Consider the following 13,210-nt stretch of genomic DNA (forward strand, 5'->3'; position numbering starts at 1 on the left):
ATCGTAGGCACGGGCATCGTAGGCACGGGCAACGTAGGCAGGGACATCGTAGGCACGGGCATCATAGGCAGGGACATCATAGGCACGGGCATCATAGGCAGGTGCATCGTAGGCACGGGCATCGTAGGCAGGGACATCGTAGGCACGGGCAACGTAGGCAGGGGCAACGTAGGCAGGGACATCGTAGGCATTGGCATCATAGGCAGGGACATCGTAGGCACGGGCATCATAGGCAGGGGCATCGTAGGCACGGGCATCGTAGGCACGGGCAACGTATGCACGGGCATCGTAGGCAGGGGCTTCATAGGCAGGGGTATTGTAGGCAGGCGCATCGTAGGCATGGGCATCGTAGGCTGAGCATCGTAGGCGCGGCATCATAGGCAGGGGCATCGTAGGCAGGGGCATCGTAGGCGGGGTATCGTAGGCACGGGCATCGTAGGTACAGGCATCATAGGCAGGGGCATCGTAGGCAGGGGCATCGTAGGCGGGGCATCGTAGGCGGGGCATCATAGGCACGGGCATCATAGGCACGGGCATCATAGGCACGGGCATCGTAGGCGGGGCATTGTAGGCGGGGCATCGTAGGCACGGGCATCGTAGGTACAGGCATCGTAGGTACAGGCATCGTAGGCACGGGCATCATAGGTACAGGCATCGTAGGCAGGGGCATCGTAGGCGGGGCATCGTAGGCACGGGCATCATAGGCAGGGGCATTGTAGGCGGGGCATCGTAGGCACGGGCATCGTAGGTACAGGTATCGGAGGCACGGGCATCGTAGGCAGGGGCATCGTAGGCAGGCACATCGTAGGCAGGGGCATCGTAGGCATGGACAACGTAGTCGGGGCATCGTAGGCACAGGCATCATAGGCATGGGCATCGTAGGCAGTGGCATCGTAGGCAGTGGCAGCGTAGGTACAGGCATCGTAGGCACGGGCATCGTAGGCATGGGCATCGTAGGCATGGGCATCGTAGGCAGGGACAACTTAGGCGGGGCATCGTAGGTATGGACATCGTAGGCAGGCGCATCGTAGGCTTGGGTAATGTAGGCAGGGGCATCGCAGGCAAGGGAATCGTTGGCAGGGACATCGTAGGTATGGACATCGTAGGCAGGCGCATCATAGGCTTGGGTAATGTAGGCAGGCGCATCATATGCATGGGCATCGTAGGCAGGGGCAGCGTAGGCAGGGACATCGTAGGCAGGGGCATCGTAGGCAAGGACATCGTAGGCAGGGGCATCGTAGGCAGGGGCAGCGTAGGCCGGGGCAGCATAGGCACAGGCATCATTGGCAGGGACATCGTAGGCATGGACATCGTAGGCAGGGGCATCGTAGGCAGGGACATCATGGGCAGGGTCATCATGGGCAGGGACATCATGGGCACGGGCATCGTAGGCAGGGGCATCGTAGGCAGGAAATTCGTAGGCATGGGCATCGTAGGCAGGGGCATCGTAGGCAGGGGCATCTTTGGCGGAACATCGTAGGCAGAGGCATCGAGGGCAGGGACATTGTTGGCAGGGGCATCGTAGGCAGTGACACATCGTAGGCAGTGACATCGTAGGCAGAGACACATCGTAGGCAGAGACATCGTAGGCATGGACAACGTAGTCGGGGCATTGTAGGCATGGGCATCGTAGGCAGGGACAGTGCAGGCAGGGACATCGTAGGCAGGGACATCGTAGGCAGGGACATCGTAGGCAGGGGCATCGTAGGCAGGGGCATCGTAGGCAGGGGCAGTGCAGGCAGGGACATCGTAGGCAGGGACATCGTAGGCAGGGACATCGTAGGCAGGGGCATCATAGACAGGGGTATTGTAGGCACGGGCATCGTAGGCACGGGCATCGTAGGCACGGGCATCGTAGGCACGGGCATCGTAGGTACAGGCATCGTAGGCATGGGCAACGAAGGCAGGGGCATCATAGGCACGGGCAATGTACGCACGGGCATCGTAGGCATGGACATCGTAGGCAGGGACAACTTAGGCATGGGTATTGTAGGCATGGGCATCGTAAGCAGGGACAACTTAGGCATGGGTATTGTAGGCAGGGGCATCGTAGGTATGGACATCGTAGGCAGGCACATCGTAGGCATGGGCATCGTAGGCAGGGACAACTTAGGCGGGGCATCGTAGGTATGGACATCGTAGGCAGGCGCATCGTAGGCTTGGGTAATGTAGGCAGGGGCATCGCAGGCAAGGGAATCGTTGGCAGGGACATCGTAGGTATGGACATCGTAGGCAGGCGCATCATAGGCTTGGGTAATGTAGGCAGGCGCATCATATGCATGGGCATCGTAGGCAGGGGCAGCGTAGGCAGGGACATCGTAGGCAGGGGCATCGTAGGCAAGGACATCGTAGGCAGGGGCATCGTAGGCAGGGGCAGCGTAGGCCGGGGCAGCATAGGCACAGGTATCATTGGCAGGGACATCGTAGGCATGGACATCGTAGGCAGGGGCATCGTAGGCAGGGACATCATGGGCAGGGTCATCATGGGCAGGGACATCATGGGCACGGGCATCGTAGGCAGGGGCATCGTAGGCAGGAAATTCGTAGGCATGGGCATCGTAGGCAGGGGCATCGTAGGCAGGGGCATCTTTGGCGGAACATCGTAGGCAGAGGCATCGAGGGCAGGGACATTGTTGGCAGGGGCATCGTAGGCAGTGACACATCGTAGGCAGTGACATCGTAGGCAGAGACACATCGTAGGCAGAGACATCGTAGGCATGGACAACGTAGTCGGGGCATTGTAGGCATGGGCATCGTAGGCAGGGACAGTGCAGGCAGGGACATCGTAGGCAGGGACATCGTAGGCAGGGACATCGTAGGCAGGGGCATCGTAGGCAGGGGCATCGTAGGCAGGGGCAGTGCAGGCAGGGACATCGTAGGCAGGGACATCGTAGGCAGGGACATCGTAGGCAGGGGCATCATAGACAGGGGTATTGTAGGCAGGGGCATCGTAGGCACGGGCATCGTAGGCACGGGCATCGTAGGCACGGGCATCGTAGGTACAGGCATCGTAGGCATGGGCAACGAAGGCAGGGGCATCATAGGCAGGGGCATCGTAGGCACGGGCAATGTACGCACGGGCATCGTAGGCATGGACATCGTAGGCAGGGACAACTTAGGCATGGGTATTGTAGGCATGGGCATTGTAAGCAGGGACAACTTAGGCATGGGTATTGTAGGCAGGGGCATCGTAGGTATGGACATCGTAGGCAGGCACATCGTAGGCATGGGCATCGTAGTCAGGGACATCGTAGGTATGGACATCGTAGGCAGGCGCATCGTAGGCTTGGGTAATGTAGGCAGGCGCATCATATGCATGGGCATCACAGGCATGGACATCATAGGTAGGGGCATCGTGGCAGGGGCATCGTAGGAGGGACATCGTAGGCACTGACATCGTAAGCACGGACTTACGATGCCCCTGTCTACGATGTCCGTGCCTACGATATTCGTGTCGACGATGCCCCGCCTATGATGTTCATGCCTACGATGCCCATGCCTACGATGCCCGTGCCTACGTTGTCCCTGCCTACGATGTCCATCGTAGGCATGGACATCATAGGCATGAACATCGTAGGCACGGACATCGTAGGCACGGTCATCGTAGGCAGGGGCATCGTAGGCAGGGGCATCGTAGGCAGGGGCATCGTAGGCAGGAACATCGTAGGCAGGGGCATCGTAGGCAGGGACATCGTAGGCAGGGGCATCGTAGGCAGGGGCATCCTAGTCAGGGGCATCACAGGCGCTGCAAGCCTATGTACTTCCCTTGCTGCAAATACAGTCTAAAGTTCAACAGGAAAACAGTGGGAGCAGGGTCTTCAGCACCAACATGCCCAGCCAAATCAAATCCTTACTCTTTCCTGTATAGAATTTTGCCTTAACCTTGCTGATTTATGATACAGGCAATCTGGGACACTTGGGCTGCTGGGATCCTGGGAGGATCCTGGGCGCAGCATGCCAACCGCAGTAAGATGACAGCAGGGTTTGGGCCCAGTTGATAAGTTTTGGCATTGGAATGCTTTTTTGGCATTGGAAGGCTTCTCCAAAAAACATCGAAAATAGGAACAAGCGTAGGCCATTCAGCCCTTCAAGCCTGGCCTGCCATTCAATGTGATCAATCATCCAACTTAATACCCTGTGTTCCCATTTCTCCCCATATCCTTTGATCTCTTTTGCCCTAAGAACTACAATCAGATTGGCATCAGCTGATCAGAGTATACCATACCTAATAGTGTACACAGGGATCAAGTGACCCGGAGGAAGCTTTAACAACATTCACCAGTATCACTTGCCGTTTATCCTGTTCCAGATAAGGCAACACTGAATTACACAGTTTCAATAACTATTTCAAGACATGACCTGAAGCAAAGAAAACCTGACACCTTGCTTCAGACCCATTGTTTGAGCGAAATACCTTTGTCTTGGAAAGAATTGGAGCTCCACGATCGAGTAACATTTCCACCACCTGCTCATGCCCGCTCCTTGCTGCACAGTGGAGGGGGGTCAGGCCATCCTGGCAGAATAAAAAAGGAAGCCATTTTGTCAGGTTTCGTGTCAGTACTTTGTCGCTTTAACCTCCACCCCTGGGTTCCAACATGCACTGGCTGGAAAGAAAGCTGCGAGTTAATTAGCTCCTCCTTTCCATTACTTCTTTGCTTTTCCCTCCAGATACTGAAAAGGGGACAAATAACCTGACAAAGCAGCTCACTCACCAGCAGTTCTCCAAATATTATGTGTAACTAATGCAAAGACATGCATTAGACTGTCTGTGAGTATTACAGATCACATCCAGCATTGTTAATGGTTGCAGTGTTTAAGAAAACATGGAGACTAGCCCACTCTGAATAAAGATGCTGTTTATTTTTGTGGCAAGATTACTTTGATTTGAATGGGCTGGTTCTTCTTGTTGTATACTTGTTATATAATCGAGCAAGCAAATCAATGAGAGTTTGTAAAATGTATTTCACAATCTCAGGGCACCCCCTTGCAGCGAGATCTTAACAGACAGTCACTGCTGGAATGTACGAAAAGGGAACCCACTTAGGCTTCCACACAATGATGCAATAAATCTGCTTGTTTAGCTGAGAAGCCTTGACTAACAAATCTGTTCCTCCAGAAAGAGGGTCAACAGATTTCTTTGCATCCAGCTGCAATAGCGGTTTATGTGTGTGTATAAATGAGGTGGGGGGTGGTGGGGGTTTGGGATCTTGCCTCTGTACTGTCCCAAGCACAGCCTTCTGAATCAGAGGCAAGGACACTTGCTCACTGAGCTGCAGCCGACGCTATTCAGGACAAAGAGACGGGTTCCACCATCTCACTCCTGCTGACCATATTTGAGAACTGGCATTCAACATCAAGTGAACATTTGCCATGCCACGTGTGCATCTCCTGGTGTGTAGAGGTCGCATCAAGAGAATCCTGGGCCTAAGCCCAGGTTATTTGAAAGTATTTCAGTTATTTGAAAGTATTTTATTGTTCTTATGGTTACACTTCAGGCAGCATGCTCCTGGTGCAGTTGGGGCTGGGCAGATTCAGGGACCTCCCGCTGGGCATGCTGTCAGGACTGGATGAAGCTGCCACTAATACATCCAGGCAGTGGGCCATGGAGGAAATCACATTAAGCTGCCAAAGGCTTTCAGAGATTCTCCAGGGCTTTGTGGTAAGTCACAATTCCCTTGTTTGTGATTATTATCTGTGCCCAAACCTCTCAGACCAGTGATTGGGCATTGGGTTTAACATGGAACCCAGTGCTGTTACAGACCAGTGATTGGTCATTGGGTTTAACAGGGAACCCAGTGCTGGTACTGATCAAGGATTGGTCATTGGGTTTAACATGGAACCCAGTGCTGTTACAGACCAGTGATTGGTCACTGGGTTTAACATGGAACCCAGTGCTGGTACAGACCAGTGATTGGTCACTGGGTTTAACATGGAACCCAGTGCTGGTACAGACCAGTGATTGGTCACTGGGTTTAACATGGAACCCAGTGCTGGTACAGACCAGTGATTGGTCACTGGGTTTAACATGGAACCCAGTGCTGTTACAGACCAGTGATTGGTCACTGGGTTTAACATGGAACCCAGTGCTGGTACAGACCAGTGATTGGTCACTGGGTTTAACAGAGATCCCAGTGCTGGTACAGACCAGTGATTGGTCACTGGGTTTAACAGGGAACCCAGTGCTGGTACTGATCAAGGATTGGTCACTGAGTTGAACAGGGAACTCAGTGCTGGTACTGACCAGTGATTGGTCACTGGGTTTAGTTGCCAGTGGAGAACCACTGCGGCTGATTTTTTTAAAAAGAGAATCATGATGGTGAATCAAGTGAGTCCTAAACACATTCACAATTTATTTGTCTCTGTTAAGCTTTCAAAAATGTATACTCACTGCTTTCTGTGAGGGTTGGTTGTGGAAACCGCTGTTGGGAGTTGCCGACTTACCCTAGTCTTGGCTTCAATTTGGGATCCTCGGTCCAGAAGAAGTTTGACCATGTTGGCATTCCCTCTCTTCGAGGCCACGTGAAGTGGAGTGATGTCATTCTGAGGGGGAGAATAACCTTTCAATCAAATTGGCATGTCGGTGTAACAAAGTGACCAATACCAGAAATGCAGCCCACATTGGAACGATAACACACTTCGGCATAGTGTGCAGCCTGCACAGAATTCACATCCTCTTACAACATCCACACAGTGGCCATTTAATCTGTCCAATCATGAAGACAACAGCAAAAACTTCAGTCAAAATGTCCTTGACAAGTCCATAAAAACCTAAAAGAAAACCTGTGGATGCTGTAAATCAGCAACAGAAGCAGAAATTGCTGGAAAAAACTCAGCAGGTCTAGCAGCATCTGTGGAGAGAAATCAGAGTTAATGTTTTGGGTGACCTGAAACGCAGATGCTGCCAGACCTGCTGAGCTTTTCTGGTAATTTCTGTTTTATTATTGGCAATTCCTGGTTCAGTTCTCCAATTTCCTGAAGCTATGTGTATTCATATGTGGAATAATTAGTAATGACCATACATTTACAATGAGCACTCAATTCATTTGTACAAATAGCTCAAATTTAAGGTTATCTTCTCTTGCTATGGATTCTGGGGGAATTGTTTCATTTTAAGCTCCCTATCAAATCCCTTAAGCATTCTTAACCCCCCAGTGAGACCTTCTGTTTTTTGGGGAATGCACGCTATATCAACAGAATCAGATGCTGGTGTAGTAGTCAGGTCATTGAACCAGAGGTATTCTGGGATACAGGTTTGAGTCCCATCACACTCAACTCATGAAATTTTAACTCAACATACAAATTCTGGAATTGAAAGTTAAGCTCTGAAACAGTCATACCACAAGATGGTTATTGAAGAGAAACATCGCTTTCACAAATGCCCTTAGGCCCAAGAGCCTGGTGACCTCCAGAAAGCAGAAATGAATGGATGAGAAAGAATCTGGGAAACCCCTCTTTTATCTGTTGGGTTGCTTCCTTCACAGGGACCTCAACTTCCTGAGGTGAACAGGGGCGTAGTGACCGGAGAGAGGGGGCAAATTTATCTTCAGTCCTTTAGTTCAAGGACATCACCCCATTCACTGAGGCTTTAAGCCTGTCCTTGTTCCAATTCCTGACTCCCCCCCCCCCCAGGATATAATGGGTAGTGTTGGGGTGGGCAGCTCAGTACCACGGGATATGAAATCTGTCACACTCTCTCCTTGTGCCCTTTAGCACGTGAGCAATTCAACCATGGGGATCTTGTACCATCCCACCTTGAGGTTTTTTGAGCTTTCATTATCTTTGCAAAGGTACAAGTTGGAAGGTGCACGTTCAAACTCTAAAAATGTTGCATGTTTTCTTTCAAAAATAAAAATGATTAAAGTTGTTTTTGGCAACAGTGGCCTTGAAGCTGTCAAGATTGTTGTGAGAACCCAACTGGAACACTGACATCCTTCTGGTTGGGTCTGCCTGGCTTGGTTGATATATTATTCTGATCACACATCAACATGGCTGACCCTTAAACAAACACAGGGAATGCAGGAGAAACTCAGCAGGTCTGCAGAGAGAGAAACAGAGTTAGCATTTCGAGTCCCCGTAGGTCTTTTCTTCAGAACTGAGTTGTATCAAAACTGCACCTAATGGTTCACGGAGGCAGCTCACTTTCTCAAGAGCAATGGATAAACAAATTACGGGCAATAAATGTGTTGGAATTCCTAGAATTGAATAAGGACAAGTGCTTTCTTTAATCAATATTGCATTTGATTCTCTCATCTGACCCACGCCCGATCAGCAGGATGGTCAAATAAATCACCTGACCTATGTGACCAAACAGTCAGGGTCAGGGTGTACCTGCACACCAACAGTGTCAAGAGATCAGAGGTGTGGCCCTGTCAAGAAAATGGACCCCTGACCATTCCTCTAATTCAACTGTGCATTTTTGACAGGAACATTGTGGTTGGAGGATGAAGGTAGGATTATTTCAACCAATGAACTGGTGAAGAGTACTTCCTCGAAACCAACATTCCAGGAGCAGTTAGAACTTGTTTCTAGTAGATTCAGATAGGAGGCATGGAACCTCAGTCCCTCCTGTTCTTATCTGTCAGCCAGGACTTCCTGATTGGACCAGGTTAACAGCCCCAATCAGGGAACTCATACTCTATACCTGGATGACCTCGTTACAATCACTACAGCACAATTGGGGTGAACGGTCTCATTTTGAGCCTAACAATTTGGTGATTCTCTGCGATTATCCAACATTCAAAATGGCCACTGACTTGGGTGTGATGGCAGGCCAGAGGGTGCACCAGCATCCTGCACGCACCAATGTCATCATCATCATCAGCACACATGCTCTTCTTGAGGGGTCTGGGGAGCTGAGGTTCTGACTGGAGCAGAGAGCACCAGAACTTGGTTATTCTGCAGGAAGCAGCTTCCATCTTGCTCAGGGGCGGGGCCAAGTAGGCAGGGGAGGGGCCCTGCCAGGATGAGGCAGCCATTGGGGCACTGGGAGAGATGGGGAAGGAAAGAAGAGAGAGAGACACACTTCAAAGGCCCCTTTGCTGTGCTGGGGCCTTGGCTTTACATCCTGTAGCTCCGTCCTTCACCGACCATCACCTGAGATTGGTGCCAGTTTTCTCTCTGCCCCACGCGGAGCTGGCAATATTAAGAAAACAACAGCACACGCTGACTCAGATGCTATTCTAATAACCAGTAGATTTTCTCCATGACTGGTCCCTGGAAATTAATCTTCATTTCCTGGAGAATACAGGGCAATCCCATAGGCCCAAAGTCATAATTTCCTTCCAACAACTGAAAACACAGCACATCATGTCTCTGATTAATCGAATGCCGTATCCCTCAACACTCAAGCGACACACATGGCAACTGAGTAGATTTACCTTGCTCCACCAAATTATCTGTCACACCTTTACTACACACTGTCAATTGCTTTGTGGACATTTCCCATTCAATGACATCCTCATCTGTCATGGTAGTGGCAGACTCTGGCCATGAGGTGGAGTGCTTTTCAGAAACATCGCATCCAATCCTCTGGATGTACTTTACATACACACACACGCATCATAAAATCATACAGCATGGAGACAGGCTATTCAGTCCAACCAATCCATGCTGACCATAATCCCAAACTAAACTAGTCCCACCTACCTGCACTTGGCCCATATCCCACTAATGGATTAGTGGTGCTGGAAGAGCACAGCAGTTCAGGCAGCATCCGAGGAGCAGTAAAATCGACGTTTCGGGCAAAAGCCCTACCATATCCCACTAAACCTTTCCTATTCGTGTACTTATCCAAATGTCTTTTAAAAGTTGAAACTGTACCCACATCCACCACTTCCTCAGGAAGTTCATTCCACACACGAACCACTCTGCATAAAAAGCGTTTGCCTCTCCTGTCCTTTTTTAAGTCATTCTCCTCTCAGTTTAACAATATGCACCCTAGTTTTGAACTCCCCCATCCTCGGGAAAAGGCACCTACCATTACCTCAATTTACACCTCTCATTATCTTATAACCTTCTAATTGGTCACGTCTCAATCTCCTACACTCCAGTGACTAACACCCCAGCCTTTCTAGCTCTTCCTTATAACTCAAGCCTTCCAGTAACACCCTCATAAAACTCTTCTGAACCCTCTCCAGCTTAATAATATCCTTCCTATAACAGGGCGACCAGAAATGGACACTGTATTCCAGAAGAGGCCTCACCAATGTCCTGTACAACCTCAACATGACTTCTCAACCTCTATACTCAAAGGACTGAGCAATGAAGGCAAATGTGTCAAATCCCTTTCTAACCTGCGTAAAGAAAAGTGATGTTAATCAACTGACAGTGAGCAACACCACAGTCACTGCACCAGCATTTAAGGAAATGATATTGTCTCACACCACATGTCACTAAGGTACAAGAAAGAACAAACGCATTACTTCTTCAGCTTGAGATTTACAGGGGAGAGGGATAAATACGAAGAACGTGCAGTAGAAACATAATGCAATTGGAAGATGTTAGATGATAACTTGAGACCTTACCCTGGCTGTGAAATCCACAGCAGCACCTCGATTCAGTAACAGGGTGGCAATGTTGATATTTCCATAGTGAGCAGCTATATGGAGCGGGGTAAAACCACTCTGAAAGAAAGAAAAGATTTTGAGCTTTTTGTCCTTGTCATATTGTCGCAGGCCAACCTCAAAAGGCACTTCATTTCACCCAAAGCTTCTCAGCGGTTGCTGGTTAGTTGAGGCTTTGCGCTTAACCCCAAGAGAAACGAAGACAACTCTCTGCAACATGCCACATCCACAACATCTCACACCCAGGGCATCCAGGCTTCCTACTGCTACACGCAGCCACTGGGGCTTTGCACTGACTCGGCTGAGTCAGCATGCTCGACATCCCGAGCCTGAAGGACACCTGCACTGTTAAGATAGGATGAGCACCAAATCTAAACCAGGGACACACATCCATAGGGATTCTCCACATCTCCCCGCAGCAGCATGGGGGTGGTGCTGTGGTGATAATGTAACTGGAACTAAGAATCCAACAAGGCAAAAGTGGGTACTGCAGATGCTGGAGATCAGAGTCAAGCTTAGAGTGGTGCTGGAAAAGCACAGCAGGTCAGGCAGCATCCGAGGAGCAGGAAAATCGATGTTTCAGGAGGAGCCCTTCATCACGAATAAGCCTCATTCCCATGAAGGGCTTTTGCCTGAAACATTGATTTTCCTGTTCCTTGAAGGGTGCCAGACCTGCTGTGCATTTCCAGCACCACTCTAAGCTTGACTCTAAGAATCCAACAATCCAGGTTCAAATCCCAAGATGCAGCTGCTGGGATTTAATGTCAATGATTTTAAAAATGTCGGAATGTAAAGCTAGTTATAGTATGGCTAACCTTGAAACTTGTCATCAACTGTTACAGAATCCCTCTGGTGTGGAAGCAGTCCATCTGGCCCAACAAGTCCACACTGACTTTCTGAACAGCATCCCACCCAGACCCACCGCACTACCCTATCCCTGCATTTCCCGCGGCTAATCCACCCAGCTTGCACATCCCTGGACTCTGGGAGGAAACCGGAGCACCCAGCGGAAGCCCACGCAGACACGGGGAAAATGTGCGAACTCCACACAGACAGTCGCCCGAGGCTGGAATCGAACCCGGGTCCCTGGAGCTGTGAGGCAGCAGTGCTAACCACTGAGCCACCGTGCCATCCCAAAGTTGTCCTTGATGTTGGGGAGGTAGTGCTGCACTGGTGATGTCATTGCAGTAAAAACCTTAATCCTCTGGGGATATAGCTTTGAATCCCACTATGGCAATCAATAGAACTTGGGGATTCAGTGAAGCTAACCTAATGGTGACAGTAGATCATCATAAAAAACTGCCAGGGAAGGAAATCTGCCATCCTTACCCAGTCCTGGCCTACATGTGAAACATGTAAATATTTATTAAATATTCCAAAAGATATTCCAGTAAAACAGCAGTTGATCCAGTGGTGCCAACATCCCATGAATGTATCTTGAAAAACTTTGCAAACCTCCCAACCACACCAGAGGTGTGTGTGTGTTCGATAACAAGCTATCGCTGGGTAAGAGGTTTACACACAGCGGGCTAGATGTAAGCAGCCTTTGTTTGTGACGTAGATTTAAAAGGATCTCTGAAAACCTTCGACAGTGAAAGGCCCCTCTGTATGTACACAGGACAATTAACTCAGCCACCCCCTCCCCCAAGACTAAAAGCAATGCTAGTAAAAGAGTCCTTCTGCAAACTGAGCTACAGAATGCATCTCCTCATTTTCCATTCAGTTCCACACACTGGAATTCTCCAAGAGAATCACCCATGAATCCCAGCACACTGCACTGTTCATATTCTAATTCAGTGTCAGCTGCTTGTTTTTACATCCTTTAAAAAAAAATCAGAGTTGCATGACCGGATTTTATAAAATAAGTAATTGACCCTCAAAATCTTGGCCTGTGACGACTTGGAAATGAGCATTTTCAGGACGGAAACCATAAGAAACAGGGACTGGAGCAGGCCATTCGGCCCCTAGAGGCTGCTCTGCCATTCTATAAGATCATGGCTGATTCGACATTCCTCACATCCACTTTCCTGCCCTTTTCCCATAACCCTTGATTCACCGACTGATCAAGAATCTAACTATCGCAGCCCGGAATATACACAAAGACACTGTCCGCACAGCTCTCTGTGGCAAGGAGTTGCAAAGACTCTCAACCCTCTGAGAGAAGGAATTCCTCCTCATCTCAGTCTTAAACTGGCATCCCTTTATTCTGAGACTATAACCTCTGGTCCTCGACTCTCCCATGAGGGGAAATATCATTTCAGCATTTATCCGGTTGAACCCCTTAGGAATCTGATATATTTCAATGAGATCACCTCTCATTCTTCTAAACTTCAGGGAGGAGCATCCCCAAACTCTTTAAGCTTTGCTCATTTAGACAATCCCTTCATCCCCAGAGATCATCCGAGTGAACCTCCTCTGAACTGCCTCCAATGAAATAAAATCTTTCCTTGAAGAAGGGGACCTACACTGCTCACTGTATTCCTGATGTGGTCGCACCAGCCCCTTGCACTAACTCCTCCCCACTTTCATACTCCAACCCCCTTGAAATAAGGGCCAACATTTCATTACCCTTTCCGATTCCCTGGTGTACCTGGGTGTTAGCTTTCTGTGCTTTGTGCACAAGTCACTCCCAAGTCCCTTTGTGTTAC

At 49.7% G+C, this 13,210-nt stretch overlaps 1 protein-coding gene across 24 annotated transcripts in view; it reads right to left on the reverse strand.

Annotated features, from left to right (window-relative positions):
• Positions 1-13,210, reverse strand: part of ank3b (ankyrin 3b) — a 754,625-nt gene that overhangs the window by 194,874 nt on the left and 546,541 nt on the right. For all 24 annotated transcript variants that reach the window (XM_087999088.1, XM_087999086.1, XM_087999102.1 and 21 more), the window contains 3 exons: positions 10,524-10,622; positions 6,442-6,540; positions 4,415-4,513 (listed from right to left, as the gene is read on the reverse strand). In XM_087999088.1, the coding sequence (XP_087855214.1) occupies positions 4,415-4,513; positions 6,442-6,540; positions 10,524-10,622 (297 nt within the window). The remainder of the gene's footprint in view (positions 1-4,414; positions 4,514-6,441; positions 6,541-10,523; positions 10,623-13,210) is intronic.

This window comes from Chiloscyllium plagiosum, unplaced genomic scaffold, assembly GCF_037043375.1.
Source record: "Chiloscyllium plagiosum isolate Xiang-an unplaced genomic scaffold, Cpla_swu_hap1 HiC_scaffold_22, whole genome shotgun sequence".
In the NCBI taxonomy this organism is placed as follows: domain Eukaryota; kingdom Metazoa; phylum Chordata; class Chondrichthyes; order Orectolobiformes; family Hemiscylliidae; genus Chiloscyllium; species Chiloscyllium plagiosum.